We start from the raw sequence: 17,988 nt of genomic DNA, 5'->3' as shown, positions 1-17,988 counted from the left end.
AATTCCTTTCTTATTTTTTACCATATTGGTGAACACTTTATAACAGTAGCGTGTTTGTTCTCACAAGCAAACCTTTCTTTGTATGCTGTAACGAACTCTTGATGCAGCTGCGAAATTTTTAGGCCGAGCTCATCTTTCAAATGTTCAAAGCAAAACAAAACGAAAAAGTATTTTCGACATCCAAATTTCTGTAATTCGAAACTTATGTTTTTGAAACATTTGAATTCGAAATGCGAATGTTTTGAAACATTTTCAATAAAGCACTCTTCACATGACATAAAAAACGGAAAACAACGTCTTTATTGACAAATCCAAATAAAATTGTGTTACGTATATAGTACTTGGCTAAACATAGTCAAAACCAACCAGGTTAATATTCACTAAATAGTTTGATAGATGAAAACTATAAGACGCGAATAAACTTGTATCCATTTCGCATTTCAGTACATTCCCAATTAAAACTACCCTTGCCCCTTGGTTCATGACGCTGATGTCTTTCGTTTTTACTTAGCTGCTGAAAACTTTTCGATGATTTTATTGGAGTTTAAAACTCCCAGGACATCAAAATCTGCTGCCATTAAACATGAAGCAACAATGCGCTACTGTGACTTTGTGAACGTTTTTCTGTCACTCTTTTTTATTACCCTTTTCAGCATGGTGAAAACTTTTCACCGGAGGAACATCCGTATGTCAATGACAAACTGAGCAAAAAACAAAGCGCAGTCATTCTACGTAACGCAATTTTTTTTATGTTTTAAGGGGCCCTAATCAACTTTGGGCCCAGAGACCCAACAGATGTAAATGCGGCCCTGCTCTGGATAATGGTGGGTCAACCAAGACTTGGTGAAATTTAATTTCATTGATTCTATTAGAAATGATACCGAGAGAGCATTGAATTACAGAAAACAGGGTTTCAGAGCTTCGTCTGGTTTCGAAAGCATGTTCCTGAACGAACCTTCAATGGACACCATTTTGAAGAATGCATGCCATCCCGCCCGCAGAAAGTCTTAGACCTACAGTTCTTAAAAAGTAATTCAGATTTAGATTGCTTTCTTCAATAAACTACCCAATTTTAAACAGGACATGTGACTAGATAGTGTTCTTGAGTTTTCTCGCATGCCTTACAACTCAACAATATTTGCTGTTACCCTGAAATTGTATAATTCTCTGTTCATCTCTGTTACCTATTTTATTTAAATACAATTTTATAAGAACACAAGCCCCAAACTGGTTAAGACTTGAATTAATATCTAACTGAGAATGAGCTAATGTAATTTACATGTAAAATGTGATTTTAACAATATAGCTTTATTGGTACCGAATTTATTATTATATAGGGTACCGAAGTGATGACGTTACCAAAATCTATCTTTAGAATTTTGACCATTTATCCCAAAAGCGCATTATGAAATGCCTCTAGTATGCAAAATCAGTTCAATGTGTTACAAATCGGAGGAGATGTGGCCACATGAGCGCAGGCTCTTGCCCCGCCAAACCTCTGTTATTTGGTCTTGGTTCATAACTTTATGAACCAGGCCAGAATAACAGTTATCCGTTAGCAAACTTTCAACCTCCGTTTGCCATATCTCGCCCAATTTTGAGCATAACTACACTCTTTTTTTTATGAGAACCAGTAAATTTGAGTTCAGGCTGATTGTTCTTAATTTTTCCGAAAATCTGAGGCTGGATTGTTCTTATTTTGTTCTTAAATTTATAGGGTATAAGCAGTGTGATTTCTAGCTTCTCGTTCTGGGGAGGTGTTCAGGCCTCTTTTACCAACAAAGTGCGTAGAGACAAACTTAACTTGCCGCCATGTTTTAATATTCACCGAAAAGCACCCACACATGGCTAAAAATCCTCGTTTTTGAGATAAAATGTTGTTCAAAATTTCAATTTACAGTAGCTCAGCCTCAGCTTGTTCTTAATTTGTTCTTAAATTTTTACCCATTTTGAGGCTCGTGTTCTTATAAAATTGTTCTTATAAAAAAAGAGTGTAACTGATTTTGCACATTGAGAAGCTATTTATGCTGTTCTTTCAGATTATGTGATCAAATTTAAGAAATTCTAAAAAATATTTTTGATGATGGTTTTTTCTTCCTGCAAGAATTTTTCATATGAAAATTAAAGTAATCACGGAAATTAAGGTAATTATCAACATGCTAATGAAAATTCTGGCTAATGTCAACCTTTACCTTCGCAAAAATGTGAGGGGGGCTTTGCCCTCCTGTAGCGCTGGCCCTGCTGCCTACAACCTAAGACTTTGAGAGCAAATTAAGAACAATCCCGCCTCAAAGTTTCGGAAAAGTTAAGAACCTCGATTTACTGGTCCTTATAAAAAAGCAATGATATATCCACTTTCTTTAATTTTTTGCAAAGCTTTTCATTTATTTTCTTAGAAATTGATGCTGTGAATATAGTTTGGATTTTATTTCAGAATGCCATCCCACAAAGAGGTGCAATAAATTCAATGATCAGTGAATTAGCGTCAACGAGGGTGATAAAACAGACACCTTTGACGTCACAGACCAAAAATGGAGCTCAAATTGCCAACCAACGGCGTAAAGGAAATGCGCATAGATTTACTTCCGGTTCCAACCCTACAGTGATACTCTGTGGTATTTTCCGTCTTCGGTTCTTATAAACTCGAAAAAAGCCTCGAGCAAACAGTTGCTGAGCAAAAGCTGCCTGAAAGGTAAGTCTGTTTTGAATCAACCATATTTATTTGGATTGAATTCTTCTCGCAATGGTTGTAGTGTTTCTAAACCATTTTGCAAGTATCCTGCGATTTAATACTGGAAACTAGATACAAAGGAGTGCATTAAAGTTTGATTTAAAAGGTTGCATAAGAAGACAATTTAGCTATGTTTTGTTACTTTGAAGATAGTTTTCATAGAATGCTGATATTTTTTAGAAATAGAGCTAAATGTTAAAATCTACTGTTCGTGTTAGCAAATGATTTCTCGCAAAGAAAGCAACTGCTTCTAAGCATTCGCTGCCTCTCCGTTCCGGGTTGATTTCGTCAATATTGCGTCTCGCTCGCTATCTACAAGCCTTTCTCAAAAATGAACTTCGGATTTGAAAACGTCATCTTGAAATTAAATTTCTCTGAGAACGATGTCGTTTGGACTTTTCGGTCGCAAATTACTTCGTTTTGAATATTTTGATATTTTTAAAAAAATTTCGAGGAATTTGCTGTTGTAATGACAACCTTTCACTACAGCAACAATTTCTAGTGAAATGTATAAGGAAAGCTAAATTGCGAGGCATGCCAGTTCAAACAATATCAAATCTTCGGCAGTTTTTAATTTCAACATGAAGATCCCATTTCTATGATCCGTTTTTTGTGTGAAGATGAAACAATTGACCGGAACAGAGACGAGTCGTTTCGCAGCGGGGTCTTGCAGTTTTTTCGTGAAAAGACCCAGTTGATTTCTGTCTTTGTCACTGAGGCATGATTTTTCATCGCAACTTCACAACGTCAAATCAGTTGTGTGACACCTTGTAATTATCATTTATAGAAAATATGGAAAGGGGTGCCTACACTGGGGGGCTGGAGGGGCAGCTGCTAACACCAGCACAAAAATCAAATTTTGAAACGTTTGTCTGTGACAAGGTGGGCCGCAAAAGGACAGCGGCAAAGATAAGAGGAGATAAAAAAGTCTTGTTCCCTTAGAAGTTCTTGAGAAACCTAAAGAGGATAAATCGGTATTAAAACGGGCAATATCAAAATTTTACAATCACCCCATTTATAACAGCCATGATTTTGATAAAACCAAACATTGCAAATAGTGACAAGGCCATTTTTTACCAATTTAATTTCATCAACCTTTTCTCCATGTATAGAATCTTTTGCGGTAAAAAGACCCAGCTGTATGGTTGGCACATACCCATAAATATTTTTTTCTATGTTGCCCCATCCCCCACTAATACTCGATCATGTCAGTAGACAAATTCTACAATTTGCCCTCAGCACCAAAACTGCCCCTCCTGCCTCAACCTTGTGCAGGCGTTCTTGATTATGGAGAGGGTTGTTGCGTGGATTACGTAGCTTAATTCACAGTAAGTCTTTCCACATGAGCTGTTTAATGCGCAACAAAGTGTTACTTTCGTTATAGTTTGAGAACATCACATGTTGAAATATCTTTTATATCATTGATAATATCCCTTTTAATGCACGTGAAACGTGAAAGTGTATTGCAAGTGTCAGCTCGTCAAAATGTAGGACAAGGAAATTAAAATAGGCTATTCTAGAACTGATCTCTCTTAAACTGCCAAGAAGAAAAAGTGAAGCATTCAACGTTTTTTGGGCTTTTAGTGTCATAATAAAAGGTTTTAAAAACAATATAATTGTTCTCTTTACGAAGGGCACCATGCTTTTATGTTTTTCTCAATTCGTTTCTTTACTGTAAAACTTTGTTGTCAATTGTCGTCATAGGGACATGCATCTTATTATTACTTCACACAAACCACTGCTGAGATTAGATAGAGATAACCTCAATATTACCACCACATTTAGTGCCATAGAAATTGCATAGGCGCAAAAAACATCAAAATTCTGAACTTTTTCCTTTTAAATTTGGCTAGAAAACCTTGCAAAAAAACACAGAGAAGGAAAAGGGAAATTCAATATATGTCAAAGTACCATGTAATCCAAGAAGCAGAATATCTATTCAATTGATGATGTAATGTAGACTACTCCAGGGGCACCTACACCGGGGGGGGCTCTTCGAAGAGGGGCAGAGGGGCGTAAATTCATAAGCGACAGAACTCTTTTGGATGTTAGGAACACAATCCTCTTGAATGGATAGAAGCGCTCTCCCAATTCCACAAACAATACGTTTGCCCAGCTCTGTGTGGAGTTTGGTTTTCGAGCAGGTCATAAGTGCCCTTTGCACTAAAGTTTTGACCAGGTTGACTTTGCGTTGTTTGGGGCAAAAAGAGTTCCAGCGTAGGTATGGACCGGTAAAAGTGGGCTTGGTATGGACCGGTAACGATATACACTGGTAAAAAAATCAAGTTCTGTACCGCCAAAAGATTACTCAAAATTTAATGGTTTCTTAGGGATCTTGTCTTTAGTAGTATAAGATTAAGTACTTTTTCAGCTTGGAATTGTCATTGGTTGGCGAAAGTTAGGCAGACAGGGCCGACGAAAGCGGGAAGGGGGGGGAGGTCATGGCTCCCCACTTTTCTGCAGGGCTAAAGGAAAATTTGAGGCAAAATTGGAAATCAATGTAGTATATCATTCTGTAAGTAACTGTGCCTAGTAATCCCTTACATATGCGTTTAGCTTTAGCTTGGTTTCTTTGACTTTACCATAGAAGACATATATAAATTTGAATATGGGAAATAAGATCAAAGAAATCGGCCATTGTTTAAGTTGTACAACCAGTAACAGCTTGGCTTAGGAAATAGATCAAGAAACCTGATCCAGAATAACTTGGTGCCAGCACAAATTGGCGGAGATTCGTTTTTTTTGTTGTCTAAACTTGGCTCACAAGGTCTATTTGTTAACAACAAATTTCTAAGGAACATAACAAAAAGAGAGAAATCGCTAGCGATATGGAAGGGAAAGAAACTGACGAAAAGAAAGTTTTTGAGGACATGAACTTTTTTCCCGAAATATTTAAGATCAGATTTTACAAAACAATGTCCCAAAAATACAAATTGCCTAATTTGCTTTTATTTTAGTTGATAGTTTTTCTGTTTTTGTTAAACTTGTACAAATTGATAAAATAAAGTTTAGATATATTGCCTCGGATTTTCCTTCAGTCAAAATCCATTTTAGATACAACCTCTGGCCATATCAAGTTGTTTGTGCAGAAGTTCGATGGAAAAAAAGATTATAAAAATCTGTCGTCTCCCGTCATGTAAAGAAAACACAAGGTTTTATATTCTGCGAGCAAACTATATCGCTATGGTTTTAAAACAAGATGACGGTTTGATGCTTCAGTTGGGCAACCTAGTAGATAGATCATGGTTGGGACGAATAAGGATTTTATCGTCAGAGTGGTGCTTGTAACCAACAACATACCTGGGAACTTTCGCTTAGCCAAGCTGAAGTAAAAAAAGAGCTGTACTTAGAGCGTTGTGTGCAGCGACTCAGAAAACAATCTTGAGGAACTTTGAAGCGATTAAACTATGTTTATTTAGATGATCCGGTAGTTTTTCCATAAGTGTTATTTATCAATTAGTAATGGATAGCTCTGCATAGTTCTTATGGACGACAATTCAAAAATTTGTCCAATCAAGAGATGTATTTAACTTTTCTTATGAAAACGAGGCTTTTGGCCCCCCTTAACAGACCAAAATTTAATTTTGAGCATTTATGCGCAAGAAATATGCTTGATCGACTTTAAGACTTTGACTTATTTCCATTCAAACTGTTTTTACATTGATTACCTTCATATACGCAAAAACGAGACCTCAAACACGAAAAAGAGGCTGATGGCCCCAAAAATCTCCGTATAACCGATTTTCGAAATCAGCACCCTCGAATTGACCAAAAGCACTTGGTCCCATAAATTCTCTCTCGGGCGACCATTCCCCTATGTTCGGCTGCATTTAAATTTTTTTCGCAATTTTCGAATCTGGAAACATCTTAGCGTAAGAGGGCAGACAACGACGCGATATGAAATTGGTAACACAATGCAAAATGAAACACCACTCGGATAACACGAGAATGAATAATCAGTGGGAGTATGATACGTAATAGAGAATTTGAAAAGCCACACGACTGAGGATTTAAAGGCCGTAGAATAAGATAATGCCATCAGAATTTAGTTAAAGACCATGCAGAATGGCATGTGAAATCATAAAACACTCTACAAAAAGTACAGTTGTAATATAGACACAAATGACGCTGCATAGTATATTATGGAAATAATTTATGCTAATCAAACACACTCATACCCAACCAACTCGCGAGCGAGGATCGCCCACATGTATTTCATGGGCTTGTTTTTTCCATGTGACGTTCATAAGTCAAATTACCTATTTAATTTTAGACAGAGCAGGACAGTTGCCTGATGATGGCGTTAAGCCCTTGTCAAACGATCCAACATTTCACCCGACATTTCGCAAAACCGCATTTCACCCAACATTTCGCAAAACCACATTTCACCCAACATTTCGCAAAACCACATTTCACCCGACAATTCTATTGTTCTGAAGTGTTGGGTGAAATGCTGGATTGTTTGACCACCGCAGCCAGCGTTGCTAGCTCTGCGCAAGCGCAGTTTGTTAAAGAGCGCCAAAATTTAATCATCGCATCGTTGCTGATTTTTCGGGTTGGTTTTAACATTCGAAATTGTTTAAAATAAATTACACTCTAATTATGAACAATGTAACGAAACAAAATAAATCTGTGCTCAAGAAGAGACAAAGGGTCAGTGGAGAGCCTCTTACATAAAGGAGATATAAGGAAATGCAAGGGGACGAATTGATCGTTTGACAACCAACGTTGGATCATTTTCCAACATAGAAAGTTGGGCGAAGTGCTGGGTGAAATGTTGGATCGTTTAACCAGGGCTTTCAGCGTAGAACTCGGAGTAACCATCCTGTTCAATACACCAAAAAGCATGTATAGGCAGTGGTGTAGTGCTATCAAAATAACAAGGGGGGCTCTTGCACAAAATGTTGCTAAAAACAATAGCAAATATAGAAATTGGTTATATTTCGGCATTTGCAAAGGGGCTCCAACCCTGTGTACAGGTCTGCCTATACGGCCTTGAGCACTTAATGACAGACCAGTAAGCAATAAATTTCATTATTTCGTTTTAGAAATCTACCAAACTTTCTGTTTTGGGAATCCGCAAGCAACCTGCCTGATGTTCCGTTTCTTGTTGTTACTTATTCTTGGCCTGCAAGCTTTGAGAGGTAAGAATAATTTTGTGAAGAAATTCGAATTCGATACTGTAAATCATGCAGTTCTTTTTCGGCTGATCAGATCAAAAATATATATATAATGGCGTACAGATTGATTCGCAACTTAAGTGGAGAGAACAAATAAATTTTACTGTAAGTAAGATTGTCAAAGCACTTTGAATGCTAAAATATGCTGAATCTCCCATCATAATCTGTTAAAAACATGTATAAAAGTTTAGTTTAACTACATTTTCTAAACTGCTCGGTGTGGAGTTGTTGTGGGGAAAACCTGCCTGATAAGCTGCAAAAAATGCAAAACCGTGCTGCAAGAATCGTTACTAGCAGCCCCTATAATACATCTTCCTTGGATTTGAAGATAGGATTGTTAACTATTAAAAAAATGATTGAATTTGAACTGCTTTAATGGTTTACAAGTCTTGTCACGAACTTACTCCTACTTATATACAGCTAATGTTTACAAAATTATCAGAAAATATTCACGGTCTCTCGATAACAATTTTCCTTCTTCTAATCAAAGTAAATAATTTTGTTTTTTCCTGTAAGTAGGGTACGTATATAAAGTAACTTAAGTTTTCAGATAGAGCACATTGTAAATCAATTTTATTGCAATTACTGAATGCGTTACGCTGTATGAATAATAAAAAATGAAAATGAAATGAAAACAAGTTAAATTTAGTTCTAGCGCCGACACATGTTCCTGTGAAAAATTCGGCGGTGAAGAGTGGGTGACATTACATTGCGGGCTGTAAAAATCCGAAATCGTCATTATGTTGTTCAACAGACACATTTCATGCCAGTTGATTCGAAGGTGGGGGGGGGGGGTGGTAGGAAGGGCAATAGGTTCGGGACCCGTGCTCCGATTGGGCCCGCATATATCTCACACCATGTTACACAGGTGCAATATTATCACATAGTTACAAGAACTGTATAAAACTGAGAAAGCCTTCCTTTCAGCTACATAAACAGAGTCAATATCTTATGATACAATCATAATTTTACCACGGAGAAAAATTATGTCAACGTCCTTGATTCAAGAAAACAATGTTTTTGGACAATATTGTTGAAAATTTTTGAAAAATTTCTTTCAAGAACTGTACCTAAAGAGAGCGAAGGAAGAGTCACAAAAAAATTATTTTTCTGTTCAGGAAAAAAATTCCCCCAATCAAAACAACATCTTCCTCTGTCATTCACAACTGCATGCAATCTGAAACGAAAGGTTGCAGTTCCTTTCCCTCCGCAACGTCTAACACTAGAGTTTTAGCATGACATCCCCCTCCCTATTTTTCCCAATAAGCAATAATATTTTCAATAAACAATCAGTTCTTTTAGCACAATAGTATTTTGCTAAATTTTTGTCTGAAAGATGCTTTTCAGCCCTTTTACAAGGTATAATTTCAAACAATTTCTTCACGTCGGACCCAACCATGGTGGGTCCTCCTACCTCACTAAACTCGACTCTTTGCCCCACTGGGCTAAATTTCATTGCGCCGTCTACATCATGTAATCCCCTCTCCCCCAATTAGCTGTTTATTAGCTTAATTTTGCAAACCAACATTAAATGAAGTGACAATAAAAAAACAATCTACGCTCATGTAGAGAAATAGAAATTTCATAGGCAATGAAGTTTCAAGTTTGTTTTTATTGCTTAGAAGTTTGTCCTTGGTAAAGACCAGTGTACACTGGTAAAGCTTTCACTAGTAACCTATAGACAAACCGTTGCTACGAGGTCTGCAGAGCACCACTTAGTTTTGCAGGGCAGAAACGCTTTTCATCCCCCCCAAAACTATTGGCCAAGTTACGCCCCTGCACGTAGGGGTTAATGATCTCTTTCAGTAGTTTCAATGATTCTTTCTCATTACTCCAATGTTTTTCGTAGTAAGATAATAAAAATCCTTCCGGAAATTCTACGGTTGGGAGCGATCTCTTAGTCTTCCCCTTGTAAATAAGCTGAAATGGTAACATTATACCACTGAGGGTCTCTGAAAGAGTAACAGTTATCCCTCTTTTCTCGTTTGCTCCAGTTCTCGGAATATGCTTAGTACCTCGAACTGCCATTGTTACGTTGTCTGTCGGAACGAATTTTGACGGGGTTTGATCAACGTTTATAATTAGTTCATCAGGGATGTCATGCCAGCTAACAGATAAGATATTTTCATCCCTTATTCCACTTGAAAAAAAAATGCCTTTTTTACAATTTTTGCACAAAATTAACGTTCATTAAATTAACACTGTCACAAAATTAATGTATCACTAAATTAACGCGTATATGAAATTAACGCGTCATGAAATTAACGCGGTTGAGGGGCAAACCGCGTTAATTTCATGATTCGTTAATTTCCTGTAATAAGGTATTCGACAGAAGTGCTGCATGTCGCTGTTTTTTTCAACAGAAGCCCAAAGCCAAGGATGCAGCGATTCAGCGAATCATGCAAGGAGCTGTCCTGGTTGGATTCCTTACTGTAAAAGCAGCTCCAATTTTTACGCTTTTATGCAAATCAACTGCAAAAAGACATGTGGTTTCTGCCCAGGTCAGTATGCAAGGATTCATTTCAATATCCCGTACTTTCCACTTACCGTACATCCTCAAATAAGCGCCCAAGGCTAAATTTTAAGTCTCAAAGAGGGGCGCTAATTCAAGCGGGGCGCTCATTCGAGCAGGGCGCTTATTTGATTTTTCTGGATGTCAAAGCAAAGATATAAAGTAAGAGGCATTTCGGAAATAATAAAGAAGATAGCCAAAATAAATATTTTTGCGAGTGTTTTGAAAACGTTTCCTTGCTACGCAAAAATGAAACTGAATTCTGACAAGAATTAAAACTAGAACCAAATTTGTTGTTTTTTTCTACTCTGTTTGGCTAACTGCCTTCCCCGTTCCTGTAAGACCAACACTTCCGTCTCAGAAACTTGTTTTGGCTAAAATTTCGACCAAACGCCCGTTTGTAAAGAAGGCGGTGATAGGTGCCTATTCTAGGTGGACTCTTATTTGATAATTTTCCCGATACGGTGGTTGTTTCTTCAAGCGGGGCGCTTTATTCGAAGGGAGACGCTTATTCGAGGGTTTACAGTACAATATTTTGCAATTATGAATACCACATTTGCCTTTGAATACCACCGATGTATTAAATATTATACGTTTTGTCTACTATGATTTAAAGATTCTTTTGTCTTTTTTATTAATATTTATTCTTAGAATTTCCTAGCCAAGAACACCCGGCACTCCCCTGAAATCTGATTATATCCTCAAATTAGCTCCCTGGGGGATCAAAAACCAAAAACTTTTTTGGGAGGGGATGCATTTTTACGAATTTGACTTCCTTTAGCTGGGTGTGAGATTATGCATTCGCTGATTTCACAATTGATAAAAGTTATCCCCTTTTTAAACATCTGGATCACTCGCCTTGTTTAAGATTTCAAGTTAAAGGCCTAGAACCTGTTACCGACTGGTATTGCCTTAGAGAAGCCTTGCACCTTAACTACACCATTTGCAGGTTATGGCATCACAGATGCAAGGCAAACGTCGTGCTGTCTTTGACCTAAAGAGCCTGTAAAGTTAGGTTTAAAATCAATCTTAAGACCATATAGTAAGAATTCGCACGAAATCATCTTACGAATCAACGATATTATTTTGATTCAACAGTGAATGGCGGGTACAGTGCTTGGGGACCATATGGAGCTTGCAGTGTATCTTGCGGAGGAGGCACCAAGACGAGGTCTAGAAAATGCAATAATCCGGCCCCTAAAAACAACGGCAGGCCATGCACAGGTCCATCAACTCAAACAGCAGTTTGCAACTCTAAATCTTGCCCTGGTATGTATCATTTGTTAACTGTGAACCATAGGCAAGAGGCGAAAATCTAAAGGCGAGAGGCAAACGTGATTCCGACATGTAGAACTAATCAGAATCTTGATTTTAGCCCGTATAGAATCTTCGAGATTGCAGCTGTATCCTTTAACTGAAACCAAATTTAGGTTTGTTATTTTTGCCAAAAAGGTTGTTAAGTTATTAAGACTTGTCATAAGTCCTGAAATTATGGCGGTTGCATTCGACACAGGGTCCTTTGTTACCGGTTTCTCACCTTAACTTGCCTTTTTTTCTTACAGTGGGCCAAGATGAAGTATGTACAGACAGCGCGAAAGTTCGAAGCGCATGTCCAACGTGGAAGACATATTGCAAAAAAGGCTCTCGTTATTATGATTACATGAAGGCTAACTGCAAAAAGTCTTGCGGATTTTGCGTCGGTAAAATCTTTTGGCTTTTAATGATGCATGGCACTAACGACTTACATAAAATCACTTTTAGTTTTTTGATTTGTTTTGTGCTTATTTTCGTGTCATGGAATATGCAAAAACGACGATCTCTACGTTTACATAGCGGACAGTAGGAAGGGTGTTCTTAAAGTTGCGAATTTGCGAAGACAGTAGTACGCTACCAGAAGCACGCTGCTTTTGTTTATAAAGATTACCAGATATGTTTTATTTGTAGTTTATATAGATGATATTGCTGTGATTTACCGTAAAATTCTTATTACATATGGATGCTGACAATTAAAATCTACATCATTCCCTGAGAATTAGTACCCATGATGCCTTGTATTGATTCTATATTGGCTAATATAAAGTGACTTGTCTCATCTCACATGATTTCTCTTGATTTGGATTTGTCAATAAAATTGATAGGAGGAAAAGTATACTTTACCGAGTCACACTAACTAAGCATTTTTAATATTAGGGATATTGAAACAGAACTGAAGCTGGAGCTACAATGCTTAAAACACGTGCAATGATAGCTTGATAAAACCTCACTCTAGCTTCTGAGTTAGTTGTCATTTCAAGAGAACTTAAACTACAAAACGGCATAAATTGTGGACAGCGCCGTTCCACCGAAGGCCACGACAGACTCAGGGGCAGGCCTTATGCCCTTTTCTATCTAATGCAATCAAGCTAAAATGCGCTTAACTTGAATTTGACGTGCATGAAATTTTTTCATTTACTTTTGAGTTATATACGTAAATCATTGGTAAACTTTCCCAGTACAGATATGATTGGAAATTACCATATTATGAATATAGACAGTTTCCATTGGTTCCCTCTTTGCTTACGGGCCCAGGGGCAATTGCCCCCATGGCCCCCTCTGAGTGGGCTAGGGTCAAGCAATCGAATCAAAACACAGTTACTTCATGTATCTAGACGTGAGTTCTGTCTTACGGGAGTAGTTTTTTGCAATTAGTTGTTTGCAATACTCTTAGCATTATTGATTGTACCCTTTTTTAGCCTCGTGTGAGGATGAACCTTCCCAAGTAAAGAATTGCCCATTATACAAACCTTACTGCAAAAAGGATAGTAAGTATTACAGTTGGATGCAGAATAATTGCAAAAAGACCTGCGGGTTCTGCAAAACAGGTAAGCCAGTTTTTATTCTTGTGACACAGGTCATGTACCCACATCTTTGTTTATGTAGGATCCGAAATATAAGTATTTTCAAAAGCTGAATATCCCATTTATATGGAATAATCTGCTGACATCGTAAACCAATCCAATCACACTTGTAACAATTTGTATCGAGATTGTAACATCGAGAATCAAGCTTTATTGATTTCACTGTCCTGAAAATCACCGCAATTGAGTATCCAGCTTGTAAACGAAGGGTAAAATATCATTGGTAAGCCCATGATGTCATCATTGAGACTATCAGTATAGAGACCAAACAGAATTTAATCAACGAATGTAAGAATATTCAAGTAGTAAATTCTGTTTTCGGCCAGTGATTTGTTAATATACTCTGGCTCAGTGTCATCATCCCAGTGGTATATGAATCTAATGTTGATAAATGTAAAGGCATTAGGATACCGATGGTTGTGTATTCTATTCTATCGTAAAGTTAAACAGATTTGACTTGCGTTATCTTTTTTATGTTCAAGAGCAGAAAAAGTGCGGCTTGCGAGGCCTTTCGCAATGGCGAGTCATCGGTGGAGTGGTTGCTGAGCCTCACACTTGGCCTTGGTCAGTGGCTTTGCTGAAATTTGGCACCTACTTCTGCGGAGGTTCCTTGATAGATAACCAATGGGTCCTGACTGCGGCTCATTGTTTGTTCAATAGAGAGCACCAGGCTGATTTCATGGAGGTCGTGCTAGGAGAGCATGACAGGTAATTTCGCTTTGTTAAAGACATAGACGTAGAAAGCATTTTTAAAGTGGGGAGGGATACATAAGAATAAATTTGACACCCCCGTCAGCTGCAAATAGGCACTTTTTGTCCCCTTCCCCAAGGTTCCTACTTGTGCATCTTACGTTATTTATCGACCAAAAGCTTAATACCATTACTAGAAGGTATCGTTCAAGACACAAGCCCCTAGTTAGCCCTGGCCATCCTCAACCCCCCCAGCCCCCCCCCCTCCAGAAAGGGCTTGTACGTCTTTCAGCTCCTTTTCCCAACCCCAAGCTTTTGTAGAGTGTATCCAATCCTGTCTTCTAAAAACAGGATTAGGCGTGGACAGAAAGGCTTCATCGTTTTGGATTAGTGTTGAGAGATATTCTTTTTGTGCATAGGTGGTTTTCTTTGTGCCTCAAGTTCTTTCATTTAAAGTTAAAATGCTTATGAAAGCTTCGAAGGCGAATTTTATTGAACCTTTTGCATGTCAAATGCTCTAAAACTTTAAAAACCAAACCACACAGCTATATGTCATGTTGATTAAAACTAACTTGCCGGAATTTGAATAACATGTTTGATGTTTGTTCTATTGATATATTGTTGGGGAGACGAGTCTAAATTCCTATTGTTTATGGCAATTATTCTATCAATTTGTCTGAACAAATGAGAAAGTGCATCATATGGGCATGCGCATTAGTGCAAAGGAAAAACTTACATCCAATGGCGCTTCACAGCATTTGATCATATCTCTTACATACCATAGCTGCATGTATGAACCAGAGTTTTGTTCTCACTTCTCTCGTGACACCCTTTTCTTCTCTGGATTCATAACCTAGGCCAGATATGTTTGGAAAAAACTGTCTTTTAGATTCTTTTTGTGAGATTTCATTTTGTATAATCTCTGCCGATGTTAGAATATCTTAAAAATTCAACACAGTGTTAAAATAATGTCAATGTTTTTATAGAACACTGGATGAAGGGTCAGAAAAGAAAGTGATGATAGAAAAAATAATCAACCACCCAGACTACAATTCCCGAACATTGAATAATGATATCGCATTGATCAAGTTGAAAGAAAAGGTGGAGCTGAAGTTCACGGCGCTGGATACACCTGACAAAATTGGAGTTGTCTGTCTTCCAGAGGCGATGAAGAAAGCAAAAATTGGTCAGAAATGTTACATAACAGGTATGCAGTTTGTTTTTCCATTGCCATTTTACACTCAAACATTTTGTTCAGGGGCGAAGCTACAGAAACGGGTGTAGACTCCCAGATGTGTCGAAAAATGATGTTTCTAACGTGGTACTGTTGGTAGTGATACAACTTTGTTAAGCTGCTTCTTGGTTAATCGAAGAGCCTTGTGAAAATAAGAAAACGAAAAATAGTCAGGAACAAAGCTACACGGCAAAGAGAATCCATTTCGCCCCGGCATACAGGGCTTCATCAGAGTAAATGTAACCAACGAGTGTATAAATTTTAAACGTGCGAATATGCAGCCTGAGTGGATGATGCGAAATGGCTTGAATTCACCGCAGCGGAGAAGAAATTGAATGATGGAAGTGAGGGAGGAAGGAGTGGAAGGTGATGTGAAAACCCAGACACTTCTTCTGCAAGAATGAAGTACATGAATTGGATGACTTTGTTTATGGCAATCTAGATTCCATCACAGGTTAAAACATATTACCCTGGGTACCAGTCTCACTTTATAAAGAGTGAGTCTGGTACCCAGAATGAAACCATAGGAGCAATAGATACCAAACCTAGAATCTAGACATTTTCGTTGTAGTTGCCGGCAAATGCAAAGTTGGGGCATCCCAGTTTGGCTACGCCCTATTTGAAGGGGACAGGAATAATGACGAGAAAGCTTTTTTTCAGTCATTACATTCCTGTTTCTTTACTTTCATTTCTGAGTAAGGTTAGAGTTAGGGTTAGGGTTAGAGTTAGTCTTTGGGCCAGGATTAAGTTATCATTAAATGCATAGCCTCTATAATCAGAGTATGTCTTGACTAAAAGGTAATCTGGTTTCTGGGACTCAGGCATACCTTGCTTATAAACGTTGAATGCTTTTTTGTAGGTTGGGGCAAAACTAAGCACCCAGGCCCAAGCAGCAATGTGCTGATGGAAGCAGAGATGCCTGTTGTGACTAACGAGGTATGCAAGAAGCAAAACAATGTTTGGGGGGGAGCTGATATCACATCGAAGATGCTGTGCGCTGGAAATAAGCCAGGTACGAACCAAGGTGGTTGCCATGGGGACTCCGGTGGACCTTATGTCTGCACTGAAGACGGTGAACACTGGACCTTAACAGGGGTTGTAAGTTGGGGATCCTCAACTTGCGATCGGGCAGATAAATACACTGTTTTCGCACGTGTGAGCGAATTCATCACCTGGATAGAGAAGACGAAGAAAGCGAACTAGCAAACTGCTGTAATTAAAAGTCAGACTTGAAAAGTTATAGATATTTAGTCACTTGGCTTGTAGTGTATTTTCGTAAATTGTGAATCGTTACATATGACATTTAATAACTATTCCTGTGATTGTTTGCATCATTGCTTTTTTGTGTAAATTGAAATGATGCTTATGCGCACTCTCAGATCTAGTAGGGCTAGAGACATCAGCAACAGAAGGCAGTTATGCTCTGTGAGGCAGTGCCGGTGCCAGCCACTGCAAAGGGGAGGGGGGGGCGGTAGTGTGCCCTTCTGCCTAGTTTTAGAGTTCTGTACCAGGTGAATTTTCCTTTGGCGAAAATATGATCTACCCTCATAAATATAGTATTGTAGACGGCAGCGATGGCAAAAAATGATTATTTTTATCACTAGTTCCCAACTATATTTTAGAGACTTAATAATGGTGACTCTGGCACTCAGGGTACAAAACCAACAGTATACTGCTAATTAGATTATAAGTTCAAAACTGCTCTTCCTAGGGATCATGCTGCAATCTGAATGCTGTCATACCGGTTTCGGGTGGTATAGAGTTCTGAAGTGTGACGTCATTAAAGCCTACTTTGAGAATTTATGAATTTTAAGCACAGAACAAAAATAAACATCATGAAATACTTTCAATTATGCAAAATTGGCTAAAATCGGCTGAGAAATGGCCAATGAAAGCCAATGAAAGACCAATGAAAGTAGTTTGCTAACGAAACACTGTTATTTTGGCTCTGTTCATACAGTTATCTTTAAGTAGTACTTAATACAGTTTTATATAAACCCCAAGCCTGTATGAAACATCAGTGTAACTAAATAGAATGTCTGTTGATTAGTATTTTATTTTTTCCCTATCGCATTTCATCGAAAATAGGTCGACCCTCAAAAATAAACCCATTCGAAATTGCTGGATTTTTACCGAACCACGATCGAGAAGGTCAAATGTTAGGATTACATAATTTTTCCATTCATACTCGCATTTTTAGTCAAAATTTTCTCATGATATTTTGAATTCGATTTGCAAAAATTGATTTCTCTTCTAGAAACACGTGCTTTCATACACTTATAACCACGACAGGGCGCAAATATTGACTTGGCCACCCCAGGGAAAACATAGCCACTCCGCCACTGAACATCAAAGTAATCATCAAAGTTGGCATCAAAGTAACAAGAGCTTTTTGTCACAAAGAGACTCGCCACTCACGCAACTCTCACATCTTCTGATGTCAAAAATGCCAGACCAGAAGTTTCTGCTTTATTTAATTCAATCACAAATTTTTTGGTGACTTTCCTCTTTGAAATGCAGGAAAAACAAATAAATTTCACAAACGCACCTTCATCTACTGCACATGCTTTTAGGAGCGCGCATTTGGACGGGAGATTTTCGCGATCCCAGCCGCCCCCAAAAATGGGATAGAATTTTTTGTCAGGCTTGAATATTCTCAGTGAAAAGGGTTACAAAATTTTGGCAATTTAGAGAAAAGGGCACATTTTATGCTACCCAGAATCAGAGATTAGTGTCCAGTTTAT

At 38.0% G+C, this 17,988-nt stretch overlaps 1 protein-coding gene across 1 annotated transcript; it reads left to right on the top strand.

Moving 5' to 3' along the window:
* The first annotated feature begins 2,555 nt into the window (after positions 1-2,555).
* LOC135696464 (CUB and peptidase domain-containing protein 1) lies at positions 2,556-16,557 on the top strand. Its single transcript, XM_065215860.2, has 9 exons — positions 2,556-2,692; positions 7,780-7,875; positions 10,275-10,412; positions 11,522-11,692; positions 11,986-12,123; positions 13,156-13,284; positions 13,803-14,028; positions 14,997-15,217; positions 16,104-16,557. Exons 2-9 carry the CDS (start codon positions 7,827-7,829, stop codon positions 16,445-16,447), a joined length of 1,416 nt encoding a protein of 471 aa, XP_065071932.2. The 5' UTR covers positions 2,556-2,692; positions 7,780-7,826; the 3' UTR covers positions 16,448-16,557.
* The last annotated feature ends 1,431 nt before the right edge of the window (positions 16,558-17,988 follow it).

Source organism: Rhopilema esculentum, chromosome 14 (genome assembly GCF_057945365.1).
Source record: "Rhopilema esculentum isolate cy_ngs chromosome 14, ASM5794536v1, whole genome shotgun sequence".
Classification (NCBI taxonomy): domain Eukaryota; kingdom Metazoa; phylum Cnidaria; class Scyphozoa; order Rhizostomeae; family Rhizostomatidae; genus Rhopilema; species Rhopilema esculentum.
This window is presented reverse-complemented; position numbering and strand designations above follow the sequence as displayed.